This window comes from Talpa europaea, assembly GCF_964194135.1.
Source record: "Talpa europaea genome assembly, chromosome: 11".
Taxonomy (NCBI): Eukaryota; Metazoa; Chordata; class Mammalia; order Eulipotyphla; family Talpidae; genus Talpa; species Talpa europaea.
The window spans coordinates 100,318,414-100,346,128 of NC_140078.1; the positions used below are offsets into that span (position 1 = coordinate 100,318,414).

General features: G+C 43.0%; 1 protein-coding gene across 1 annotated transcript in view; it reads right to left on the reverse strand.

Annotated features, from left to right (window-relative positions):
* FANCD2 (FA complementation group D2) overlaps positions 1-27,715 on the reverse strand; it is a gene marked incomplete at both ends in the record, with an annotated part of 53,378 nt that overhangs the window by 14,713 nt on the left and 10,950 nt on the right. The window contains 21 exons of the mRNA XM_084247838.1: positions 177-293; positions 2,127-2,270; positions 3,846-3,958; positions 4,188-4,298; positions 5,315-5,423; positions 6,364-6,479; positions 7,475-7,575; positions 8,054-8,197; positions 8,491-8,564; positions 8,954-9,073; positions 9,970-10,030; positions 11,037-11,146; positions 15,001-15,111; positions 16,682-16,813; positions 17,771-17,905; positions 19,882-20,025; positions 23,056-23,091; positions 23,334-23,442; positions 23,867-23,967; positions 24,448-24,552; positions 25,233-25,320. Coding sequence (XP_084103964.1) covers positions 177-293; positions 2,127-2,270; positions 3,846-3,958; positions 4,188-4,298; positions 5,315-5,423; positions 6,364-6,479; positions 7,475-7,575; positions 8,054-8,197; positions 8,491-8,564; positions 8,954-9,073; positions 9,970-10,030; positions 11,037-11,146; positions 15,001-15,111; positions 16,682-16,813; positions 17,771-17,905; positions 19,882-20,025; positions 23,056-23,091; positions 23,334-23,442; positions 23,867-23,967; positions 24,448-24,552; positions 25,233-25,320 — 2,281 coding nt within the window. The remainder of the gene's footprint in view (positions 1-176; positions 294-2,126; positions 2,271-3,845; positions 3,959-4,187; positions 4,299-5,314; positions 5,424-6,363; positions 6,480-7,474; positions 7,576-8,053; positions 8,198-8,490; positions 8,565-8,953; positions 9,074-9,969; positions 10,031-11,036; positions 11,147-15,000; positions 15,112-16,681; positions 16,814-17,770; positions 17,906-19,881; positions 20,026-23,055; positions 23,092-23,333; positions 23,443-23,866; positions 23,968-24,447; positions 24,553-25,232; positions 25,321-27,715) is intronic.

Below are 27,715 nucleotides of genomic sequence, written 5' to 3' on the forward strand. Positions count from 1 at the left end.
TTTGGTGGATCTGAAACTCTGCTTCAGAGTTCCTTTCAAAAGCCAGGTGAATAAGGCCTGACAACAGGGCCAGCACGAGTAACCCAACCACAGTATCAAAGAAACTGACAATCTACCCCTGCCAGACTCTGTTTCACTCCATCAAGACTAGGTCCCGTGCTTCTGCCCATACTAACCTTGAAGAAGGGGACTCTCTGGACAGCAGGAGGTGCCAGCACATTCTCCAGTTTCTGGGACAGATCTTCCAGCAAGAAAAGCAGCTCAGGGGGCTGAAGATGCACAACTTCAGCAGCCTGTCACAAGGAGGAAGGAAGGAGTAACTGCTAGGGTGTTCTAGTCAATTCTGTGTGGGCCACATTTCATGTGTGCTCTTCCCAATGGGCAAAGAACCTGACCTTAGCAAAGAATAAAATGGAAAATTGTCTCCCATCTGATTTGTTTCTTAAATATTTTATTTATTTATTTACTTGTATGTAGAAGAACTGGGGTGTAGGCCAGAGGTACAGGGTTGAGAGGATTCACCAGAGACAGAACAGGGAGCAGAACAGGTAGATCTACTGAAATACACTGCTGAGGGAAGCAGCGAGCAAGGTAGAAGAGGTCTGCTGCGCCATGTGGGTAGCTCCCTGGCCGGGGATCGAACTCAGGCCATCGTGGGGCCGCCATGAGGCCACTTCGATGGTAGCGCTGAGACTTAACCCCTAAGCCACCAGGGAGGCCCTCTCCCATCTGATTTAAATGGCTGTTGTGCTGTTAACAAATCAAAAAATCAAACACCCCCAATGTAAAGGAAAATGTTAAATGATTAAAGTAGGCGTCCAGGGCAGTCGTTCCCACAGACGGACTTTTCCCTAGAAAATAAATGATGGGCATCTTTCAGCTGATGACCTGCACAAGTTTCCTAAATTCCTGGGAATGAGAAAGGACTAGTGTGCGGTAATTGTGCTATTATCTGTTCATTAATCCTCTCATATTTTCTTTCTCCCAATGTTCTGCTCCTACTCACTCTGGGCAAGAAGACTATAAACATACTACGCTATCAGAAGCTGAAAGTGCCAAATACAGTCTCACTTTAAACTGTTCATTCAATATACATCTACGGAGAATCTCTTAAGTACAAGCTGTTGTAGAAAGATCAGGGGAAAAATAAATACTGTCTTTACTTTGAAGATTACATTCTTATAAAAATCTACAAAAATCCATGCTATTAATTTTTTCCCCTACTAATTTATTATTTCCTACTAACTTAATTTTTTCCAACTCTGGTTAAATTCTGTAGAAGTTACGTTTTTTGGTGAAAATGTCCTCTACTTCCAACTTCAGTATAAATCCCATTCCGTCCTCAGTTTTATTGATACTTACGTAGGCCACTGATATAGCACAACAGCTAGTTATGTCTACTGAGTAGATTATGGGCTATTTGAAGGCAAATATCATGCTGTATGTACTACTGAATGGCAAACAAAACAGGCCTTGATAAGTATCTGTGGCTGATGAACAAATATGAAAAAGTGAAAGTAGCGCTGATCTCTATGAGCCAAAACAGTGCTGTTCTGCAAAAGTAAATAGCTTGCTGTGTGCACCAAAGGTAGGATTATATCATTAGCATGACCGTAAGATCTACTGAACTATTAAATCAGATTTATACACATAAAAATGATAAAGATAATTATTCCTTATTACTTTCATATACAAAGGCTTTGGAAGCCCAAGTCCAATTTGTCTCAATGTCATAGGTTTATTTATTTATTTATTTATTTATTTATTTATTTATTTATTTTTAAGATTTATTTATTTATTTATACAAGCACTGGGTACAGTCAGAAGCACAGGAGGGTGAGAGAATTCACCAGAACCAGAGCAGGGAGCAGAACAGGCAGAAGGACCGAAGTACACTGCTGAGGGGAGCAGCGGGCGGCAGGAGAGGTCTGCGTGCCATGTGGGACCCTCACCCAGTCGCTGGGGATCGAACCGGCGCTGCAGAGGCTGTGGGCAGCTTCACAACCCAGCGCTCAACCACTGCGCCACTGGGGAGGCCCTGTCATAGGTTTATTTTTGAGTAAGAACAGACCTGAGGAATTTTCTGAAAGATCGAGTTCTGCGATGATCTCAGCTGTGTCACTTACCTCAGTGTGCATTTCGGTATTTAAGACAGACTTGGTCACAAGCCCACAATGTAGAATTGAGAAGACTTCGATGTCCAGCTCTCGGAAAAACACATGGTAATTCTGCAGTGACACTGCTGTCCTGTCCTCTTTCCCTTTGCAGTCCTGGGGAGAAAGCAGCAGCAACCAACCAAATAAACAAGGCTTCCACAGTAACCGAATATTCTAAGTGCTTTGTGAATCTGCATGCTGCCCTCACATGAGGGCCAAGCTAATCTCTTATCATTCCAAGTTTCAGTCAACATGCTGCCAAAGCATGCACTAACGTAATATAACTGTTTTTTAAAGATTTATTTTTATTTATTTATACATAAAAGAACTGTGGTGTAGGCCAGAGGTGTGGGGGCGGGGGCTGAGAAGATTCACCAGAGACAAAGTGAGGAATAGAAGAGGCAGATCCACTGAAATACACTACTGAGGGGAGCAGCTGGCCAGGGCCATGTAGGTCAGCAGTGGCTGGCAATAGCGTGATAACACTGAGACTTTAACCCCTGCACCACCAGGGAGGCCCCTAACTTAATCTACCTATAATGATGATTTCAGAGTGCAATTATGCATTTATTTTAACGTAAACGGTTGCAATTTCACCACATCACTCACTTCCATTCACTGAAGTCCCTAAATATCCCTGAGACAGAGCAGCTAATTAATACTGGGATAGAGGCAGGCCTCACGTCACTCTACTGCACTTTACTGTGCTCTGCAGATACTGTTTGTTTTTTAAAACAAATCAAAGTTTGTGGCAACCCTGCACCTACCAATAGCTTTTCCAACAGCATGTGTTCATGTGGTGTCTGTGTATAACATTTAATTAAGGTACGTGAATTTTTTCCAGACGTTGTCACTGCACACTTAATAGAGCACAGTAAAAGGTAACACGTGACTCCTATATGCGCTGGGAAACCAAACAAATCACATGACCTGCTATACTGAGGTGGTCTGGAACTGAACCTGCAACATCTCCAAGATATGCCTTTAGGTCACACATCAAGACCCCTGATTTGCTTTCTACCTAGAGTGGACCATTAGACAAAGCAAGGCACTGTGCTGTGTTACAGGACACTATGAGCTTAGGGGTCAGAAAGATCTGGCTTCAAATCCTTGTACCAGCATTATTGACTGTCTGACCTTGGGCAAATCACTTACCCTTGCTGGGTTTTAATTTCCTCAACTACTAAATGTGGGTTGTTAGGAGGGCTGGAGGAGGCATATATAACAAATACTAAGCAGTAGCTGAATTCAAGTAATCTCAAACACTCTAAACCTACTCTGTGAGTGATAGTTAAAGGACAGGGGAACTAGTTGATTTAACGGAAACTGTATTAAGCATTTTATGTTATCTTGATATATCAAGAAGTCAATAATCTGGGACTGGAAGGGGAGAGAGGCTAAAAAAGGATATCTATCACTACAAACTAAGTCAGAACCTGATAATTGCTGTAAGAGAATCAAAGGTACTGCTTAGCTGCAAAAGGGGAGTAAAACATTCCAAAAACAGTGTGGTAGCGATGAGAACTTGGCTTCGAACCCAACTGTGCCATGAGAGGGTCACTCCAGGGTTTAAGAGTTTGTTTGCCTTTCTTTTCCCTCGTGTTTCTCCGAAAATGCAAAAGTAATGCTGGTTCTCTGAGGCTGTCACTGGGCCGGCACCTGCTCAGTGGGGACAGGTCACTCCACTACCTTGGCCAGCTGGCTTCTGTCCGTCTGTGTGTGGTCACTTGGCAGACTATCTTCCTTCGAAAGTGTGTCAGAGGAGGATGCTTTGTTGCCATCTGCTTTTCGTTTTCTTCCTCCTTATGGTTGAAAGAGAGAAAAGTGACTCATATTTGCCAATTATCACTGCCTCTGAAAACTATGTAGAGGAGAAACAGGTAATTACATAACCTTAATTTTCATTTATAACCATGTCACAGAGTACCTCTCCAATTACTGGAGAGATTGCTGTTTCCTTGATGCACATGACTTCTTAGGTTAATTCAGTGTGAGCCATATGGAAACAGAAGAAGAAAAGAACATACTTACCTAATTTCCCCTGTATTCTGGGTTTAAGTGAAAAAGTACGGCAGGTACGAGGCATTACATCTGCAGTTTCCAAGTCAAAGTTTGCAAGAGGAGGAACATAGTCCGGGGTGACTGAAACAGAAGCAGGCGAAGCTTCATAGCAGACTACCAGAGTTGGCATGCAATCACCCAATTGGCTAACAACCAGTTTCCACAAATAACAAGCATGGCAGAATGCAAGCATGTAAGACACAGTCAAGTGATCTGACATTAATTGCTTTGGCACAGCAAAAATGCCCAGAAATATGTTATCAATGTCATGTTAATTTACTATGATTAATTAACATAAACCATTTAAAATAATGGATATAAAATATCCAAGTAGATTGAAGCAAACTAAAGCCAACTTACATTTAAAATCTAAAGATTGTGATGCTATTTGGTTCCATAGCAGTTTGTTTTACACACAACTGTTTAGATGAGGACATGAGGGAGGCTCTGTGTATCCCCAGAGGATCAATTTGCACCTTAAAACCACGAGTTTAGCGCCTCCCTGGTGGTGCAAGGGGTTAGATGCAACCTATGAAGCTATCTGCAGCCGCTGCAGCATAAGTTCAATCCCCGGCCAGGGAGCTACCCACATGGCGCAGCAGACCTCTCCTGACTCACCCACTGCCCCCCTCAGCAGTGTTATTTCAGTCACTCTGCCTGTTCTATTTCCCACTCTGTCTCTGGTGAATTCTCTCACCCCCCCCCACCCCTTATCTGGCCTGCACCCCAGCTCTTGTATGCATAAGTAAATAAATCTTCAACAACAACAACAAAAAAACACGAATTTAGTTAATGATCAGAGGTATCAAGAGGCCTTTCACAGGTGTGTAACTACGTTCAGGAAAGTAAAGGGCACTGGAAGTTTAACCTCCGAAGAAGCAAAGTGACTTTACAACAGCCCAACCAGTGTTTGGCGTTTTTTATTTTTGTAAGCCGCGAGATCTCTTGGGAGGAAAACTGATGTACTAGTTTATTGAAAAAAATTGTGGAACATATATTTCTTTGTCTCAGATGAAGTACTAAGCCTGACAGAAACTAAATTCTCTACTTTGTCTCTGCTGTCCGAGCAGGCTACCACCACAGGGCACTTCACTTACCTGCCAAGTACTTCTCCAAGAGCCCCTGGAGCTCTACGATGTGCTTTAAGCGCGTGAGCACCTTCCCCTTCATCTCTGGTGACGTTTGCCGACAGAAGGCATTTACAACCTGCAAACGTACAAGTTAACTCCCATACTTCTCGCTGTTCCCATTTCAACCTGTTTGTATTATTCAGCCAGAGCTAAAAGAGATCCACGAGTGACAGGATCTATGAATTTAGCCTGTAACAGAAGTGTTCCCAACCGGTGCTACAGAGAAAAGCCCCGAACAGATGACCGCTTGGTAACAAGAGAGCAGCGCAGCGGCGGCAGAACACAGGCTTTCTGTTTTCAGCCTTTCTTATCTTTTATTTCTTCAAGTATAAAGTGGGAATGCAGTTATGTGAACTAAATAGTGCAAAATAAATGAGCCCACCATTTGGCACAATGTAAGGGCTTGATGCACTTACATGACTTTGAACTCTGCATCTGAAATTCCGTATGTGTAAACTCAGGATAATACCTGTCCCGACTACATCAGAATCAAATTGTGAGATTAAGAGGAGATATTTCAAGGGAACAGACATTCTCAGAAATAAGATGCGTGAGAAAAATGAGAGGCAGATGTTAAGATGTTACCATCATTTTCATCATTTCTTTTTATATGTTTCATTATTATTGCTACTTCACTAAGCATACAGATATTCTGAAGGAAGGAAAAAATTATCATTCACTTGATCTCAGTAAATGAGAACATTGAATGTATACCTATGTAAGGAGGAACAGTATTTTCACAGCAGAGAAGTTGAAATTAATCCTGGCAGAAGAGTATAACAAGAAGGCTTGAAGATAGGAAAGCAAGGGCAACATCAAATGAGCTCTAAGTGTTTTGATTTGGCAATAAGAAGGTACATATAGGAGGGACAGGGTGGGACATATTAGCTAGAGCAGAGCACAGGGGTTAAGTGCTTGGGGGACACATTTTAGGGAGTCTCCTGGGGCCCAAGAACATAGTTGCCTTTCCAGAGGAACTACAGACAAAATGTAGAATATTCAGTAACTTCACTTACCTCTCGGAACCAGTTGAGCGTAAGAAATATGAGTGAACACATGAACGAATGTTCTTTAACAGACATGGACTCCAGTTTCTGCCCCGGTTCCAAGTCAGTGAGGAATATAGGACAGTCTGAGAGAGAAGAAGCAGCATTTCTGACTCCTTTTTGTTTTTGTTTTGTTTTTTAAAGATTTATTTATACAAGCACTGGGTACAGTCAGAAGCGCAGGAGGGTGAGAGAACTCACCAGAGCCAGAGTGGAGAGCAGAACAGGCAGAGTGACAAAGTACACTGCTGAGGGGAGCAGCGGGCGGCAGGAGAGGTCTACGCGCCGTGTGGGACCCTCACCCAGCGGCCGAGGATTGAACCGGCACTGCAGAGGCTGCAGGCAGCCTCGCAACCGCTCAACCGCTGCGCCACCGGGGAGGCCCTCTAACTCCTTTTTGGCTCCAGTAGATAAAACCTGGATGCCACCCTTCAAGCTAGCAGTGCTTCCACTGACTCACCTTTAACTCATATTTGGCAGTTAAGCTTTGATTAATCTCAAAAATACATGCATATTATGCAGCAGTTAACAAATATAATTAAGGAGTCTTGCAACAATTACAGAAGCAAGGATCAAAAAGCAACACAGAACTATAAAAACTGATTTGTTAACACAACGGCAATTCGTATGTATTATTTTATCTTTGGAATTTTGTTATTAATGCTATACTCTCCTGTGAAGTTAGAAAATTCCTTTCCACCTACAACAAGCACTGCTCTGCTCCTTCCCAAACTTTACCAGAGAACAATGATAGGAAACAAAGGATCTAGTGGGCCTCCCCTGGTGGCACAGTGGTTGAGCGCTGGGCTGCGAAGCTGCCCGCAGCCTCTGCAGCGCCAGTTTGATCCCTGGCTGCTGGCGAGAGTCCCCCATGGCACGCAGACCTCTCCTGCCACGTCCACTGCTCCCCTCAGCAGTGTATTTCACCCGTTTGCCTGTTCTGTTCCTGCTCTGGCTCTGGTGAATTCTCTCACCCTCCCGGGCTTCTGACTGTACCCAGTGTTTGTTTGTTTGTATGTATATATGTATGTATGTATGTATGTATAAATAAATAAATAAAATCTAGTTACTCATCCCTTACCTAGTAAACCATCGATCTCCTCCAAGTTCCCATCATGTTGTCTCTGCACGCACAGTCTCAGTAACCGGAAGTAGGGAGCCAGGCACAATGGAGACACCAACCTGGGAAGGAAAAGCTCATTTCCAGATTATATTTTACAGGCTCATTAGCACATGTTTATTGGGAACCCGATGTTATAATGAAGGAGTTTTCCTTCAAAATAAATATCTGCCCTTTACTAATGAACTCTGGAGGGAGGCAGAGGGTGAGGAGAGAGTACTGACTGACATGTTGGAAGCAGAGGTAAGATGGCAGGAAGGAGTAAAAAGAGAGAGGTAGATAAATACGTTCACCAGAGGGCAAAGAAATACAAAATACTCAGAACATCTGCTAGCTATCATGATACAATCCAAATCCAAACCATGGGGTCCCAGAGAAAATCAGGAAACTGCTCCATTCTCTCTCACTGTCCCCTCCAATCACCACCTGTCTTAGAAAGCACTCTTTTCACTCCAGCTCCCATACATTGCAAGAACCATACAGTTTCCTAGAAACATGCAACACCCAAGAGAAGTTTTAGAAAAGAGAACGTGTACTGACTTTTGGTCTGGTTCCCGTGAAGTTCCACCCTCCTCTTTCGCAAAGTCCTGAGCAAACAAGAGTGGCAGGAGGTTGATGGCAATTCCATCCTGACTGCCATACTCTTCTAGTCCGTAGAGGGCTTTCACCGGGAACGGATAGTCACTGTGGAGAGAACTCAGAGCTAAGAATTGTCCCAATTCAAAGGATGTAAGTCAGACCAGGAGGGAAGCCACTGGCACAAACCAGTCTCCCTGTTTTGAAGAAAAATAAGGGACAAGAAGAACATTTTGGGGAATCTTTTAGTGATTCTGGAACTGGGAGCCCTGGGTATTGGTGACAGGATGAAAGAAGTCATGGGAGTGGGCGAGACCTGGCAGACATCAAGGGCATTCACATGGCTATACCAGCTACTGACAATTTCTTCACCAGTAGAATCAGGGGTAAGCAGTACATACCCTTCTGGAACAACACAGAGGTCCACCACAAAGGCATCTTGGAAATTATTAAAGATGGTTTGTCCAATCCATTCCTACAGGATATGAAAAACATTAAGGTTGTGTGGCCCAGAGTGTATCTGCTGCACAGCCCTAGCAAAACTACTGCCCCTCCTAACTCACATGGTGGTCTCCTCATTCCTAGCAGGTAGTATAATGCACACTGCATTACTCTGGACTGGAAAAGACATCATGTGTGAAAAGTGCTTAGCACAGAGTCTCGCACGGAACAAGAGGCGGCAACCCACACATCTTCATCGCCCTTGTCAGTACTCTCTGAAGGATGCCCCAGAAAAGAGGTGTGGGACCAGGGGAGGCAGAACAGCCTACCCAGGTAGAACAACAGGGAGTTCATAGGATGATCTGTCTTTCACTGCGAATAGCAACACCTCTCTGCAGCGCTGGTCTAAGAAGCGACACTCACCAGGGCTTTGGGAGCCAGTTTTCCTCCCTGGAGCAGGTTGGCAAACTCATCGTAATAAAGCGCAGAGGTCTCGGGAGACTGCTCACTGCAAGAGTGGACCAGCTGCAGCAGGGAGGTCACCTGGCGCAGCAAAGAAAAAGAATGGCTTGGCTATCAGGCTGAAAACGCCCCTAAACACCATTCACCAGTTTGGTATTAAGATTTTCCTTTTTCCAGTTTACTGGCAGCCTGTATTACCTTTCACTTGAGGTCTTCCTGAGTCCCCTGACCAGTCTGTCTCTCCAATCTCTTTGGTTTTCCAATCCATTAGACATCTGCATGCTTGGACTATGCCACCTCTAGGCTGAGGAAGTCTTAAGAACTACCTCCGCATAAAAAATTAAGTCAATATATCCTGATTCACATTTAAGGTCCTCTGTTTTCTATATCTGAAGTAACTTTATAGTCAACCCTCTAATTATACACTTGTCCCTGTGCACTAGTCTATCTGCTATTGTGTCAATGTAACCCACCTTCCTCACACCTGAGGAATTTCCAATTAGATAAAGAAATGCAATCCAAGCCAGCAGTTCTAAATGCTAGAGAGGGGTACAAATCACAAAAGTTATATGTTCAGAAAAACTATTTGGGAAAAAAGTGCTTTCTCTGATAAAAAAGACAGTAACTGGCAGCACTTCCACTGCCCACCTTCACTTTGGCAGGCAGCAGCCTCCTGCCTGCCCGAGACCTCTCCCATTCCTGGGCTTCTCTTCACTGACCTCTCTCAGTGGAGGCAGCCCCCCTCAAGGCCACCCGCCTGCAACCATGCAGGCCCTCTTAGCAAACCTGTCCCTTTCGGAGCAGCTCTTCCTGCCCGCTTGTGTCTATGCAAGTGTCTTTTACTATCCTATCCTTTTTCTAATACACCTGCTCTTTAACTATCAAAAAAACAAACAAACAAACAAACAAAAAACCAGTAACCAGAACCAAACCCCCAGTTACTCACAAATGTTTCCGACTACTTCACAGGAACTCACCTGTGTGCACTCCTCATTGCTCAGGTCTGCTCTCCCTGGGGTCAAACCGAAAAATCTACTTCTAAAAAAAGGAATTTCAGCTTCATTTTTATGATATTTTGTAACCATTTTTAGCAATAAGTTTCAGATGCTAACTTTCGTGGAATGAGGGGAGAGACAAAAGTGCACAAAGGTATCACACAAAATGTGAATTAGAGGAAAAGACAGCTATCTGAGATTCTATAGCTATTTTATAGATTCTATAGCTATCTGTCTCAGATTCTAATTTTCTATGAAAATTAGAAATAAGTGCACGCACTGAGCATCTTCCCAATCATTTCATGCTCCCAACTGCACTATTATCATCATTAGTCCACAAATGTGAGAGTAGACAGAAGAGTAAAGTAACTTGCCCAAGGTCACTAAGCTACTAAAGACAGGAGTCAGAGCTTGATCCCGGGGCAAGCTGTACGGCTCTGAGCATGAACCCTCAACCAGGGCACAATGTGGCCTCTGTGGATGACAGATGCTGATTCCAATGCATCTCCTCAGAGCTGAGCAATTCCCACAATCACTTCCCAGGAGCATGAACTGAACCCTGTTACTTTACAAGAGAGCTTATCAAGCCCCAAATATGATTATTTAGATGCCACAATTATGGCATCAAAATGCAAGAGGAAAAAAATCCACAAGGAAGATTTTATTTGCACCCAACATGATGTCTCAGACAGGACGAATACAGCAAAAGAGAAACCTTTGTTGCCTCATGTCTTGGACAGGAGTAGATGTAGAAAGATGCATCCCAGAAAGAGCAGGGTTTCCCTTCTATGGAAGCATTTTTAGAACTTTATCTCCTGGCAAGTCCTAGTTTTAACTATCAGGCTAAAATGACATGATCATAAGTTTGTAAAACTGGTATATATTACAGTCAAGTTTAGAAGGGAACGCTACAAAGGCGCAACACACATGTGCTCACTTCTCTAATGGCTTCAATACCTAGTATAATAATGATGTCATTACAATGGAACACTTTTAATTTACAAGGCAGCAACCTGACTGGCCACAGAAGTCATGATTGCCAGATGTACCTGTCGGCCGCCATGATGCCAGCCATGGCGAGAGCGCCAATGATCCCAATGAGCTTGTACTTGAACACGTTGCTAGTGAGCTGCTTTCGTATCACCAGGTGCATGTCATCCTGCAAGGAGACAAAGAATAAGGAAGATGAAGGTACTGGAATGGCACAGCAAAAGAGCCCATGATACTGGAGGCAAAAAACCTAGACTAGCAAGGGCTGTACGATTTACTGAGTGGTTCTAAGCAAGTATTCTCATTTCTCTGAGTCTCATTTTTCTCATCTTTAAGATGGGGGAGGTTCTGTAAGGATGAGAGATAAATAATGGAAGTTCCTTGAACAGGGCGGGGTGGATGGCAGATAGTCTTAAAGGGCAGTCATTGTTATTGTCAATGTCAATGGTTGCTCCATAAGGATATGTGAATTATCTTAATGTTATTTGCTACATAGCAAAAAAACAAAGAAATACAATAAAATATTTAGAAGTAATCTTAGCCAAAATGTAAAAGACTTCTATGTTAAAAAACATACAACATTGCTAAAGGACATTAAAGACCTAAATTAGTGGAAAGTTATCACATGCTCATGAATTGTAAGGCATAATATTGTTAAGATAATGACACTACTAAAAGTGATATTTGATGCAATCCTTAAAATCCTAAAGACATTTTTTGGGGGCCTCCCTGGTGGCGCAAGGGGTTAAGACGAAACCTATGAAGCTATCCGCAGCCACTGACTGCAGCATGAGTTCAATCCGCAGCCAGGTAGCAACCCACATGGCGCAGCAGACCTCTCCTGATTCACCCACTGCTCCCCTCAGCAGTATATTTCAGTCAATCTGCCTGTTCTGTTCCTCACTCTGTCTCTGGTGAATCCTCTCGCCCCCCGCATCTCTGACCTGTACCCCAGTTCTTGTATGCATAAATAATCTTAACAAAAAAAAAAAACCAACGCTCTTATAAAATCCTAGACATTTTTTTTTTTTTTTACAAAAATAGAAAAACCCATACTAAAATTCTTGTGGAATTTAAAGGCACCTTAAATAACCCAAACAATCTTGGAAAATAACATTTTGAGGGCTCACACTTTGCAATTTCAAAATTTCCATAAAATTATAGTAAGCAGAACAGAGTTTTAAAAGTATCAGTACACATGCATAAACCAAAGGCTACAATGGCCAAGTAAACCCTCATATAATAGTGAACTGATTTTTAAAAAGTATTTTTATTTATTTATGCATATAAGAGCTGGGACGTAGGCCAGAGGTGTAGGGGTTGAGAGGATTCACCAGAGACAGAGGCAAGCAGAACAGGTGGATCTACTTAAATACACTGCTGAGGGGAGCAGCGGATGAGACAGGAGAGGTCTGCTGCGCCATGTGGGTCAGCAACCTAGCCAGGGGTCATACTCTTGCTGCAATGGCTGGCGACAGCTTGATAGTGTGGATACTTTAACCCCGAGCCACCAGCGAGGCCCGGTGAACTGATTTTTGATAAAGGTACCAAGCAAGACAATTCAAAAGAAAAACAAGTGGATGAAATTTTAAAAATGAGGGTACATCTTTATCTTATACCATAAATATGTAAATTATTTTCAAGTGGATCAATGACCTGAATTTAAGAGCTACAACTATAAAATTCTTAGAAGAAAACAACGGGGAAAATATTCATGACCTTTGGAACTGGCATGGGTTTTCTTTTTTTCTTTTTTTAAATATTTATTTATTTCTTTTATACAAGAACCGGGGAACAGGCCACATGCGCGGGAGGATGAGAGGATTCACCAGACAGAGCAGGGAACAGAACAGGCAGACTGAAGAAATACACTGCTGAGGGGAGCAGCAGGCGCAACAGAAGAGGTCTGCTGCGCCATGTGGGACCCTTGCCAGCTGGCCGGGATCAAACCCATGCTGCAGAGGTTGCGGGCAGCTTCACAGCATGGCGTTCAACCTCCTACACCACCAGGGGAGGCCCGGCATGGTTTTTCTTAAGTACAAAACCAAAAGCACAGATAGTTAGACTGGACCTCATCAAAACTAAATACTTTTATACATCAAAAGACACCATAGAGAGTCAAAAGACAACACATAGAATGGAAGAAAACATTTGCAAATCATAGGTCTGATATGGGAATAATACGTAAAATAGGACTCTTATGCATCAGTAAAAGACAACACATAAAAGTGAGCAATGGACTTAATAGACAATTTTTCCAAAGAAGGTATACAAATGACCAATCAACACATGAAAAAAGTTCAACATCATTAGTTATTAGGGAAACAAAAATCAAACACGCAATGAGCTACCACTACACACCCAGTTGGATGGTTACACTTAAAAATGCAAAGCAAGTATGGAGTGTGAATGTGGACAAACTGGAACCCTCATACAGTTTTTGTTGGAATGTACAATGGTGTGGGCACTAGGGTGGTTCCTTAAAAAGTTAAACAGAAGAATCACCATGTGACCCAGCAATTCTACTCCTAGGTATACACCCAAAAGAACTGAAAAAAGGGGACTCGAACAGATACAACTACACCAGTGATCACAGTATTCGTCACACCAGGACAGAAACAAACCCAGTGTACTCTAATAGGGGAGTGGATAAATGAAATGTGGGTATATACATACAACAGGATGTTACCCAGTCATAAAAGGAAAGGGTAAATATTCATTTAGATGAAGTATCTATATAAAACAGGCAAATTCAGACAGAGAGTAGATTAGAAGTTACCAGGAGCTGAGGAAAGGAAATACGGAGTTATTTCTTAATGGGTATGAAGTTTGTTGTTTGAAATGATGTAAATTTCTGAATATAGATGGTAGCCATGATTACAGTGCCGTGAAGGCACTTAATGCCACTGAAATATACAATCAAAAAATGGTTAAAATAGGGACTTCCCAGTGGCTCTGCGGTTGAGTGCTGGGTTGCGAAGCTGCCCGCAGCCTCTGCAGCGCCAGTTTGATTCCCGGCCACCTGGCGAGGGTCCCACATGGTGCACAGACCTCTCCTGCCGCCTGCTGCTCCCCTCAGCAGTGTACTTCATCAGTCTGCCTGCTCTGCTCCCTGCTCTGGCTCTGGTGAATTCTCTTGCCCTCTCGCACTTCTGACTGTACCCAGTGCTTGCATAAATAAATAAATAAATCTTTTTTTTTAAAAAAAGAAAAAAATGGTTAAAATAATTGAATTTGTTATATATATTTTACCACAATTCCAAAATAAAATAACAAAGTAGCTCCATATTTCTGATGTGAAGCAATATTGGAAGTACACTGCTAAATAATAAAACACAATTCAGAACAAGAGAGGAAAGCACAGAATACAGGTAAATACAAATTTGTAAATGCTCACAACATCTAGAAAGCTATGAACTAGAACAGTAAAAGACACCTGGAGACGTGAGAGGGGGGCAAGCTTTTTTTTCACCGCCCTTCTACACCCCTGAGCGCTATATACATGTGCATAATAACTGATTTTTAAAAATTAATAAAGGGTGCTGCTTGCTCAAAGTCATAGTCCAATACAGATTACAGCCACAGGTGGCACTAAAGTTATGATTTCCACCTGAGTCCCATCTGCTTGGCCTGGTCAAAGAACGGTGTCTACAAACGACAGCAAACCCGGATGAGGCTCACATTAGATTCAGGTTTTCCTCAGGAAACAGGGAATTCTGTGTCCCCACAGCAAAAAGCACAGAACCTGAATGGTTTTTCTTAATTTTCATAGTTAACTTATTATGGACGCATTTCTTAACCCCCAACAGATTAAAAGTTCCTCAGCGACAGAAGGTCTGATATACTTTCCACCTCAGTGCCTGGCACACGTAGGCACTTAAATGTTTGTGGTAAGAAAATAATAAACCAATGCTGGGACTATGGCCACATGCTCTAGCTCTCCTACTACACAGGCTGAAGAGATTTTGTTCAGCAAATTCCAAGCAAAGAGATTTAAAAGATTCTTTGTCAACTGCCTCTTACCTGGATGTGACTGTTGGCTTCATGCTGTTTGCTAAATGCCAGAGTACTGAGAATATAGAAGAGTTTTCGTATTTGCTTAGGAGTCATATTATCCAGATAATCTAATATACCCTGTGAGGAAAAAACCCCAACAATAAAGTCAGAAACAAATAAGTATTTCCTTAAAATCAAAAAATTTAAATCCTTCGAAGAAGTCCTGGTGCTCACCATAAAAGCCAGGGCTCCTGAGGTGGGTGGTTAGTGTGCCTGTGGCTGCTGGGCCTGCCTGAGATGGAGGAGTGTGTGGGGGTGGGGAGACAATGGGGGCTGTGGGAACATGCTCTGTCTGCTGGTCGGCAGAGGATATGGGCAGAGACCAGGGTTGTCCTGACTCAGTGGGAGGTACACAAACAGGTGCCAGCACATTCCCAACTGTGCCAGTGGGTTGTGATCCTGGGGGGTCTCCTCCCTCTCTGAGACTAAGGTGACATACAGTGCTCAACTTGGCATGGAGAGACTAAATCAACATAGTCAGAATGTTTCACCAAAACTCAAGTTCTCTAAAGCTATCTCAGAGCCCAAAGAACTGGTTCTCTGGACCCAAGATGAGAGTTTCTGGCAGCTTCCTAAATCCACTTACTACCAGAGAGCACACACTGTCACCAGGAGAGAGAAGTGAGATTTGTCCACTTTGCTCTGAATCGGCAATCCTACATTTCAAATGTCTCATTCACACGTGCCATCGTACGCTATCTTCTATTTCTTCCCATTCTTTTCCTCCATTCTCCTTTTTCTCGGTGAAAACAATATTCTGCCGAATAGTTCTCTTGGGCTGTCTTGTCACAGCATGCCTTCTCAGCATATCTATCGTCCATGAATTACTCTTTCTGATGTGGAAGGCATCACAGAGGAACAACTTACTTGTTTACCTCAGGCAAAGCCTCAGCTTTCTCATTTCTGATTTGGGTATAACACGGCCTTTACAGTTACCTTCCAAAGCCCAGACATGATTAGCTCAACCCCCTGTTAAAAACCTATAGTAGCTCCCCATTGTCTATGAAGCTGAAACACTCAGCATCATAGCTGTGACCCTTCATTATCTGGTCCTGTCCCCGAAGCTCACCTACCGCCACCCCTCACCTATACCCCTGGCTGCCCTGCCCGTGTATCTGTCATCCCTCAGACACACTGCGAAGTGCGTGCCACCTGCTTCTGTTCCAACTATCCTCTGCCTACAACGTACTTCACTTACCTTCCTCTGGTGCAAGCATTCCCATCATTCAAGAATTACTCACGTTTCTACCTCTTTGACGACATCTCCAGCTTACCAAGCTAAATGAGTGATTCCTGCTCTGGGGTGTCTACAGCGCTTTATTTGTTTTAGAGTTTGCCATGGGGTATTTATAGTGACTTCCAAATGTGTCTTACTGTCTGCCACCAAAGGCAGTACTGACTTTAGTATCCACAGCATCCAGAATAGAGTCCAGTGCATATTACATAGAAAGTATTTGTTGAATGAACTAGTCTATAGACAAAGGAGTTATTTTTTCTAGTATTTACTATCACCTCATCTCCTGTCCAGCCTCTCCCACTAATCCAGGCCCTCAATAAGTAGAATACAAAAATAGTGGCCAACAAGTATCCACTGTCTCAGATACACAAAAGAAAAATTCCAATGTCTGCCAGTAGCGGGACTAGATACCTTCACAAAGACAGCGTTCAGCCTCATAGCAGGCAGGTCCAGGACCACCAAATCCAGCAGGACATCCAGGGCGGTGTCAGTCTCTGCTCCATTCCCGCTGCAGACGTGGGTCACCAGGGCACCAACCACTTCCTATGCAGAACAGAGTGAGGCAAAACTACGCTAGGGCCATCTACAGAAATTCACGCCTGAGGCTATACCAACCTCAATTTGGTCAAAATCACAACCACCCTGTCCCACTGTAATTCAGTTGTCATTAATGTTGAACTCAGCATATTTAGGGCTATGCCATCTAACCACATACCACAGTCTTGGCTAACTGCCTACTGCTTATCAACGAGCACTATGTGATTAGATGTAATCCTCCCTTGCCTCTGCGCTTCTACTCCATCCCAAGGCATGCGGCTCTCTCACCTGCAACAGCCATCTTGGGCCAGCTGAAGCTATGGCTCTGGCTCTGCTAGAGATCTTTAAAATTTTGTCTTCACTTTTAAAGTTCCATTCAAATGTGCTTTAACATTGTTAATAATAGGTACAAAACACATAAAAAATCCAAAATAAGAAACTGTTGTTTACTTGCTCTCAATCATCTTCACAAATAGAGCTTTCCTGCTCCGATAAGTTACTACATTTTGGGCTGATGTTTCTGGGAACAGGGCCAGGTGTTCAAGGATTCCTCCTTTTTTTTTTGTTTTTTTAAACCACACTTTTTTCTAGAGAAAAATTACAGAATCAGCTGCCAATTGAACATTTGCAGCTAAATTTTAAAAATGCCATTCCCAGAGTAGAAAGGTCACCTGATACCTTCAGCCCTCCAGTCTATTTAAAGTAGACTGGATCTGGGTTTTTACTTTAAAATCAGAGAATTTTAAAACTCAAAAAGCAGAGTTGGATCCTCCAGTTCAGGGTCCCCATTTTATCAAGACTAAGCATATAATTAAGTTCTCCCAACTCCCAGTTTAGAGTTCTGTCTCTCAAATGCCTTCCAAATAACAAGAAAAAAACATCAGATCACATGCAATCCATTTGGACTAATAATTCTTTCCTTTACCCTATCCTCTCCTTTCCAAAATAAGTATTTCAACATACCTGCTGGCAGTAAGTATCAAAAAACTTAAATGCATATTTGTACAGGAGACTGCCAAATGACATCAGGCCGTAGTCTAGTGAGTCCAACAAACTCTGAGCCAGAGACAGAATGGATGGACAAACATCCTTAAGAACCTCCAGGGGTGAAGAGGAGAGAGAAAAAAAATGAATTATTATAGCACATAGGAGTTGCTAGCCCTTTTGGGGATATAAGAGTTCTTCCTAACTCTGATTTAAACTGAAGGAACATTAATCTCAGATTGATGCAGAATAATCCTTCATCACTTTGACCTTTTTTTAAGATATATTTTTATTTATTTGTACATACAAGAACTGGGGTGTAGGCCAGAGGTGCGGGGGTGAGAGGATTCACCAGAGACAGAGTGGGGAGCAGAACAGGCATATCGACTGAAATACACTGCTTAGGGGAGCAGCAGAAAGGAGAGGTCTGCTGTGCCATGTGGGTAGCTCCATGGCTGGGGATCAAAATCAGGCCACAGTGGCTGGCGATAGCTTGATAGCAGAGACTTTAAACCCATGCCACCAGAGAGGCCCCTCATTCTGAGTTTTCTTTCAGGAATCAATATATGGCTAAAAATTGAGCTTTCAGCTCAGAGACATAAAAACCACAAGCCTTCTAACACCATCTCTTTACTGAATCCAGATCTAATCACACTTTCCTCACTTAATCACACTGCCTCCCTGGGAATAGATGAAGCCCCTCTACATTAGTTATGATATGAACTCCTCTGTAAGGTTCAATGTTGATGAATTTTTTTTAAAGAAGATCAAAACCATGATCATGTCCTACCACTCAGGCAGTAAGTGGACATTAAAGGACACAGAGTATATGACCAGTTCGTAAATCCAAATTCTTAATGACGTAATTTTTAAAATCTTAAATGAAGCACTGAACTAAGTGCTTACTGAGAAAAACGCAATAAAAAATTACATTGTTGGGCCTCCCTGGTGGCGCAGCGGTTGAGCGCTGGGTTGCGAAGCTGCCCGCGGCCTCTGCGGCGCCGGTTCGATCACCGGCTGCTCCCCGGCCACCGGAGGAGGGTCCCACATGGCGCGCAGACTTCTCCTGCCGCCCGCTGCTCCCCTCAGCAGTGTACTTCAGTCCTTCTGCCTGCTCTGCTCCCTACTCTGGCTCTGGTGAATTCTTTCACCCTCCCGCGCTTCTGACTGTACCCAGTGCATGTATAAACAAAACAAACAAAACAAACAAATAAATAAATAAATAAAACATGCCTCTATTTAAAAAAAAAAAAAAATTTATAAAAAAAAAAAAAAATTACATTGTTTTCCATACTCTGTGAAATTGTAACCCATGTCAGAAATAGCACTGAAAAGACTGAAATATAAAATCGTAAAAATATAAAACCTTAAGATCAACTCTATAGCCTCATTAGCTCTTAAGCCATGTCCCAAACCATTGGTATGCCCAGGTTTCTAAGGTATACATTATTAACATTTACCTGGCAAAATACCACTTCCAGATAACAAAATTCTAAATCTAATGGCTGACATTTCAATAGAAATGATCACCTAAAGGTCACAATGTTGAGTGGCGAAATACTTACATTTCAACAAATATATAATCATGTCTCTAAGAAAATTCTTCTAAATGCCCAGGATATGTAAGAACTACTTAGAACTGAATATAGAGGCCAATTTTGTGAGACCAATGAACTGGACAATTGAGATACGAAAATTAAGATACGAAAGTCTCATCAGGCTTACACAATGGGTTAAAACTAAGATGAAATTTTATGAGACCTGTAAGACTACAATTTTAGCTTAAAAATCAAGTTATATAAGTATGTAATCAGAAGACCCAAATTTAGAAATTTTCTATAAAAACATTTGGGGGCTAAATCATGCAAGTTCAAATAAACCAATTTTATGATCTTTTTGTTAAAAAGATAAACACCAATCTCAAGTTGGTTTTATTAACATCATAGCTCAATCAAGGTAAATAATAATTCTACTATGTTAAGAAGTATTCGGGGCTATCTGTCAGCAAGGTGGTGTGGTCAAGGTTCCCACACTGGGAGGATCTTTTTACAACTTCCAGACTAATGGTGTCTGGCTCTCCTGACACTTACCATGTAATGAATACAAAATGTACCCTCTAGCAGCTGTTCATCAAAGCAGCCTGATCGAATCTTACTTCTTAGCACCCTCTCAGTAAACTTCCTTGTCTGGGTGTTGGTGCTATAGATGATGAGAGTCATTGCCAGGTCAAAAGTCTATTATCAATAAATATACAAAAACAGGCAAACAGTTTAATAATTCAGTACATTTATAAAAATGAAACAACAGCTCCCAACTTTTTCTATTGAACACAGAATGGATAATACATATTTGCTTAACATTCTCTCAAGGGAGTAGCTTCATGTTCACAAAATCCAAACATATTTTTCAAAGAAATAAAGCATCAATAATTAACCACTGTTATCTTTTTTTTTTTTTTTTTTTTTTGTGGGACCCTCGCAGGTGGCCGGGAAATGAACTGGTGCTGCAGAGGCTGTAGGCAGCCTCACAGCCCAGTGCTCAACCACTGTACCACCAGGGGAGGCCCAACCACTGTTATCTTTTAAGAAAACTTTGGAATACAAATGAAAGCTATATTGTTCAATAAATGTAATGACCGATCAGAATCATGACATTTATTAAAGAAAAACTATTAAATCATTTGTGAACTTCAGTAAATATTTTCACTATTACTATAAAAATTACTTTGCAAAAACTTGGAGTGACTGTAAATGCCTGCCAATCTGTGTACAAGGTTCAGTTATGAGTCACTGTCAGAGTATCACATAGCCATTAAAAACAATGAGATAGTAATTCTTAACAAAGACATGACAATTCTGAAGTAAAAACAAAGCAACCTGCAGGACAATAATCACAAGATTTTACTTTTGTGAAAACACTACACAAGTGTGAATAAGTGTAAGAATAAGAGTGAGCAGGTCTAAACACACATACTCAGACATGCATATGAATAAAAAACATGGAAGAATGATTATTCATCAAGAATGGGAGAATGGGGCCTCCCCGGTGGCGCAGCGGTTGAGCGCTGGGTTGCGAAGCTGCCCGCGGCCTCTGCGGCGCCGGTTCGATCCCCGGCTGCTCCCCGGCCACCGGAGGAGGGTCCCACATGGCGCGCAGACCTCTCCTGCCGCCCGCTGCTCCCCTCAGCAGTGTACTTCGGTCCTTCTGCCTGCTCTGCTCCCCGCTCTGGCTCTGGTGAATTCTCTCACCCTCCCGCGCTTCTGACTGTACCCAGTGCAGCATGTGTAAACAGAACAAACAAACAAACAAATAAATAAATAAATAAAAAACCATGCCTCTATAAAAAAAAATAAATAAATAAAAGAATGGGAGAATGAAGGAAAATTATTTTCCATTTTTAGATTCTTTGTGAGTTTTTTCCCTCTCCAATTAGCTTGTCTTACCAATGGTATAAAAAAACATTGAAAAAATAAAGCAGGACAGAAGAAAAAACATCACCAAATTCCTTAGGACACCCCTTCACTGAAGGCCCCACTCATTTAAACACCAAAATTGAGAATCATAACAAAACACCACTATTAATAATGACAAAAAAGGGCCTCCCTGGTGGCGCAATGAGTTAAGTCTCAGCACTATGAAGCTACCACCAGCCACTGCGGTACGAGTTCAATCACTGGCCATGGAGCTACCCACATGGCCCTGCAGTCCTCTCCTGTCTTACCCACTGCTCCCCGCAGCAGTGTTATTTCAGTAAATCCACCTGTTCTACTCCCCATTCTGTCTCTGGTGAATCCTCTCACCCCCTCCCCCACCTCTGGCCTGTACCCCAGTAATTGTATGCATAATTAAATCTTTAAAAAAATGTTTCCACAACTGGATACTTTGTGTGTGTGCGCACGCATGTGTGTATGTACGTAGAAGAACTGGAGTATAGGCCAGAGGTGTGTTGGAGGGCCTGGGGGGCAGTGAGAGGATTCACCAGAGAGAGAGGGGATCAGAACAGGCTTCTGAAATACAATGCTGAGGGGAGCAGTGGGGAGACAGGAGAGGTCTGCTGCACCATGTGGGTCACCTCCCTGGCTAGGGATGGAACTCAGGCTACACAGGTGATAGTGTTGAAACTTAAACACTAGGCCACCAGGGAGACCAATATCTACTTTATAAAATAAAATAAAAAAAAAAAAAACTCACAAAACAGATTCCTACTAGAAAAAAATCCTTAAAGGGAACCAATCAGTATACAAGATACTCAATCACATGTATTTCTAGTATTAAGGAAATCACCCTGGGCCTTCCCTGGTTGAGCAACGGGTTGAGCACAGCACTGTGAAGCTGTCCGCAGCCTCTGCAGCGTGGGTTCGATTCCTGGCCAGCCAGAGAATCCCACATGGCGGAGAGACCTCTCCTGTCTCGTCCACTGCTCCCCTCAGCAGTGCTTTCAGTCGTCTGCCTGTTCTGCTCCCCACTCTGTCTCTGGTGAATCCTCTCACCCTCCCGCGACTCGGGCCTGTACCCCACTCTTGTATAAATAAAATAAATCTTAAAAAAAAAAAAAAAAGAGAGGGCCTCCCCAGTGGCGCAGTGGTTGAGCGCTGGGTTGTGAAGCTGCCCACAGCCTCTACAGCACCGGTTCGATCCCCCGCTGCTCCCCGCCCACCGGAGGAGGGTCCCACATGGCGCGCAGACCTCTCCTGCCACCCGCTGCTCCCTTCAGCAGTGTACTTCGGTCCTTCTGCCTGCTCTGCTCCCCACTCTGGCTCTGGTGAATTCTCTCATCACCCTCCCGTGCTTCTGACTGTACCCAGTGCTTGTATAAGTAAATAAAATAAATCTTTAAAAAAAAAAAAGAGAGAGAAGTGGCCCCGACAGCAGATAGCCTATTTGATTTACTCTGGTCAGGTAGACACTGGCAAAGGAAAGAACACCACAGCGCGCCATCATCTTAACAGTTCTGCCCGGGAGGAAAAGCAATCCGATGCGGGGAGTCCACGCAGGTTCCAGGCTCCTTCCCCTTGTGGAGGCCCAGCTCCTCTGACTGAGCAACTGACTGTGCTAGTCTGGAATGCTAGCATCTCCCTTATGGAAACAATCTTACTTCTCACTAGTCCGAGTGAGTAGGGCAAGTCACCCTCGCAGAGCATCTTCCCCAGACAGCTAATGTTTATCAGACTAGCAAAGGGTGGAGCAGAAGGGAATTACTGGAGGGAAGAAAGACAGGGGAAGGCCAACCAGTCAGCATCTCTAATGTTAGTGGGTGAACATACCTTGTGTTCAGAGTCAGGAGAAATGTTTTTAATTGCCTGGAAAAACAAGGGTCACAAAGTATTACAACATGTAGGGACAACACTTTCCTCCTATTCAGCACACCCGGGATGCTTATTTGAGAATCAAGCTATTCATCCTGGAACCCTCATCTAGGATTTCTATGGATTTCTACTTGATTGACCTTTAAGGCTCTTATTTCAGCTGCCTTCAGTAACACTCCCATCAACAATGGCTACCCATTCCTTCCTTAGCATTCAAAGTTCCAAAGATCACTTACCTTAATCCAGGCTTCTGAAATGATTTTCTCGTATCTGACAGCTGACTTTATTACATCAAAGAGGAGAAAAATACAGTTCTCACCGCAGTTTTCTTCATTTCCTGAAGAACTGCAAGCAGGAGAGGGAAAGAGAAGGTCTTTCACTTACCTGAGAGAAAGCAACAAGATTTGGGTTCCTGTTTACTTCCCATATGCCTTGAACAAGTAACAGCTTTGTGTAAAATGGCTAATAAACTTACACTGTAGTGTATCTGGACCAGTCAATACATACACATAGACATGAAAAACTTATATATGCCCAATGTTACTTCAATAAAAATAAAATTCAAAAAATCAAGTTTTTACAACAGCCCACCCCATGCCCATTAAAAAAAAAAGGGGGGCAAAGGAAAACCTGCACTGTATTATATGGCTATACAATTATGACCATTATTTATAGTTGTATTTAAATCTACTTCCTTGGCTTCAGGATAAATGTCAGAAAACTTTCCTTGTCTACGTGAGAAAAACATTGGTAACTGTCAAGCTTATACCTTGTTCTTCCTTTATTTTTCAGCTTGCTTTGGGGGGCATATAACCATGATGGCAGAATAAAATGCTGCAGATCCAGCCTTTCCCGAAGCTCAGCTATTACCTATGGGAAACATATGTTAGCCGTATATTCTGATCATTTATAGTAAATAGGTAGAGTCCATTCTTTTAACAGAAGTACTATAAATTTTTCTGTAAGGCTGAAGTGTTATTAAACATTAGACAAGGCATTTTAAGAGTAAAATTTGATAAAAATGCTAATACAGGTACAATATGTCATGCCCTTCGAAATTCCAGAATTTGAGATATTATACTGAAATAGTAAACAGCCTGTAGCAGCTTAAACAGAAATAAACTAACAGTCCCATTCACTCCCCTGAATTCTGTCTGGATTAATGAAGTATTATCAATTACTTTTGAGATAGAGAATAACAGTTAGAGCCCATTAAGTTAAATACTTTATCTTGATATCTCTTCACCTAGCTTAAGTCTTTTGATTGCTGAATTTCACAAGGGCACAGTTGCCCTCTGTACACTGTACACCTGGCATCCTATCAGTGTATTTTAGGAAGTAAGCGGGTACCTCAAGTGCATCCGCAGCTGTTATGGAATGAAGAATGAACTTGATTATCACAGGTAAATCATCCAATCGGACAGATGACAGCTTACCCATCACCAACTGGCGGATCTAAAAATAAAAAGCCCAAAAACCTAAGTAATTTCATGTTCTCTCTTCAACCTTCTATTTACATAAAATTAGAAAAAAACACTTCTCTCACTCAATTTTCTCACTTATAATTTAGGAAGAAAAAGATGTCCTTTTACTTTTTCCCAAATTGCCAGCCTTTTTGTTTTTTAAAACAAGCTTTTGGGCCTCCCCTGGTGGTACAGTGGTTGAGTGCTGGGCTGCGAGGCTGCCCGCAGCCTCTGCAGCACCAGTTCGTTCCCCGGCCGCCGGCGAGGGTCCCACAAAAACAAAACAAAACAAAACAAAAAAACAAGCTTTCAATTGTTAACCCCGCAGCTTCATAAACAGATGACAAATGTGAAAATATCATGTATTTGGAATCTGAACTTTCCACTGGCGAGAGGAAGGCTTATTTATTTGTTATTTCTATGGGGAACAGTTTATAAATATTCAGGCAATATAAAGAATTCTATTAAAATTTGTTACCTAGAAACAGGCCAACAAATCAAGCAGAGTATGAAATATGACATGAAAATCAAAAGAAAAAAGAGAACAAGTGTTATTCAATATTGTTTCATAACAAAATTTTCATTACATACAACTGCACCAACACACCGAATGACCAACACTGGTTCTGGGAGGGGAAGCTGGCTGTTTCAGGAGAATAGAATCATTCCTACCTTCTTCAGGAGACTTGGGTCAAGCTGCAGACTGGAAAGCACATCCAGGATAGGGACAGTGAGCAGAGTATTCTCCTTTAGAAGGTCACTGCAAATAAAGTTATGTGGCTTTTAACATGACTTGGGAAAATCACTCATTACAGTGGGCAAGTGAAGAGAAACTTAGTTCCCATTAAGTTTACTTATAGTATGTTTCATTGCAAACACACTATTATTTTGATTAAACAAATACACATTCAGGGCCTCCCTGGTGGCCCATGGTGCAGCAGACCTCTCCAGTCTCACCCGCTGCTCCCCTTACCAGTGTATTTCAGTCAATCTGCCTGTTCTGCCCCCCACTACGTCTCTAGTGAATCCTCTCACCCTCTCACAGCTCTGGCCTACACCCCAGTTTTTGTGTGCATAAATAAATAAAAATAAATCTTAAGAATATGGGCCTCCCCTGGTGGCACAGCAGTTGAGCGCTGGGTTGCTAAGCTACCCGCAGCCTCTGCAGCGCCGGTTCTATCCCTGGCTGCCGGGCAAGGGTCCCACATGGCGCGCAGACCTCTCCTGCCACCCACTGCTCCCCTCAGCAGTGTACTTTGGGCCTTCTGCCTGTTCTGCTTCCCGCTCTGGCTCTGGTGAATTCTCTCACCTCCCGCGCTTCTGACTGTACCCAGTGCTTGTATAAATTAAATAAATAAATCTTAAAAAAAAAAAAAAAAGAATAAAAAGATATTCATTATAAAAGTCAAATAGCAAGCAGTATTAAGAAACCCTCCTTCGGGGCCTCCCTGGTGGCGGCGCAAGGAGTTAAGCACCGCACTGTGAAGCAATCCACAGAATCTGCAACACGAGTTGGATGCCTGGCCAGCCAGGGAGAAACCCACATGGCGAGGTAGACCTCTCCTGTCTCACCAGCTACTCCCCTCAGCAGTGTATTTCGGTCAATCTACCTATTCTGTTCCCCACTCTGTCTCTGGTGGATCCTCTCACCCCAGCATCTCTGGCCAGTGCCCCAGCTCTTGTATGCATAAATAAATTCTTTTTTTTAAAAAAAGGGGTTTTGATAACCAAATCCTTTAAAAAAAAAAAAAAAAGAAGACACCCTCCCTCACCATCCCTGCTATACAAAGGTAACCATTTTTGAGTTTAGAACATATCCTTCCTGGAAAGAGAAAATTACAACCTCCAAAGTCACAATGAAATGTGCTATATATGACAGATGTGTGTGTAGGATGCCACAGAGCACAGCAATGGATTCCAAGGGAGGGCTATGTAAAAGGACAAGTTAGAATTAAGCAGGGAGAGGGCCTCCCCAGTGGCGCAGCAGTTGAGCGCTGGGTTGCGAAGCTGCCGGCGACCTCTGCGGCGCAGTGGTTCGATCCCCAGCTGCTCCCCGGCCACCGGAGGAGGGTCCCACATGGCGTGCAGACCTCTCCTGCCGCCCACTGCTCCCCTCAGCAGTGTGCTTCGGTCCTTCTGCCTGCTCTGCTCCCCGCTCTGGCTCTGGTGAATTCTCTCACCCTCCTGCGCTTCTGACTGTACCCAAGTGCATGTATAAACAAAACAAACAAACAAACAAATAAATAAATAAAAACATGCCTCTATAAATAAAAAAAAAAATTAATAATAATAAAAAAAGAATTAAGCAGGGAGAGTAGGTGGGATAGTGCCCAAAGCACAGAGGCAAGAATTCACTGAACATTTCTGAAGGCAGCTTTGTAGACATCTATTAAAATGTACTACAGGTCTCCCTGGTGGCGCAAAGGGTTAAGACACAACCTATGATGTTTGCTGCAGCCACTGGAGCATTTGTTCAATCTCTGGCCATGGAGCTAACCCACATAGCATAGCAGACCTCTCCTGACTCAGCAGTATAATTCAGTCGCTCTCCCCGTTCTTTTCCCCACTCTGTCTCTGGTGAATCCTCTCACCCCCACAACTCTCGCCTGTATCCCAGTTCTTGTGTGTATCAATAAATAATTTTTTTAAAGATTTATTTATTTATACAAGCACTGGGGTACAGGCCAGAGGTGCAGGAGGGTGAGAGAATTCACCAAAGACAGAGCAGGGAGTAGAACAGGCAGAAAGACCAAAGTACACTGTCGAGAGAAGCAGCAGGTGAGACAAGAGTGGTCTGCCTCACCATGTGGGAATCTCCTTGGCCGGCCAGGAATCGAATCAGCGCTGCAGAGGCTGCGGACAGCTTCACAGCCCTGTGCTCAACCCACTGCGCCACCAGGGAGGCCCTCAATAAATAAATCTTAAAAAAAATCTTTATTAAAAAAATAAAATGCAGGCCTGCCCTGGTGGCGCAGGAGGTTGAGCGCAGCGCTGTGAAGCTGACCGAAGCCTCTGCGCTGGTTTGATCCCGGCCGGCTGGCAAGGGTCCCACATGTCGCAGCAGACCTCTCCTGTCTCGCCCTCTGCTCCCCTCAGCAGTGTATTTCATCAGTCTGCCTGTTGTGTTTCCTGCTGTCTCTGGTGAACCCTTCTCA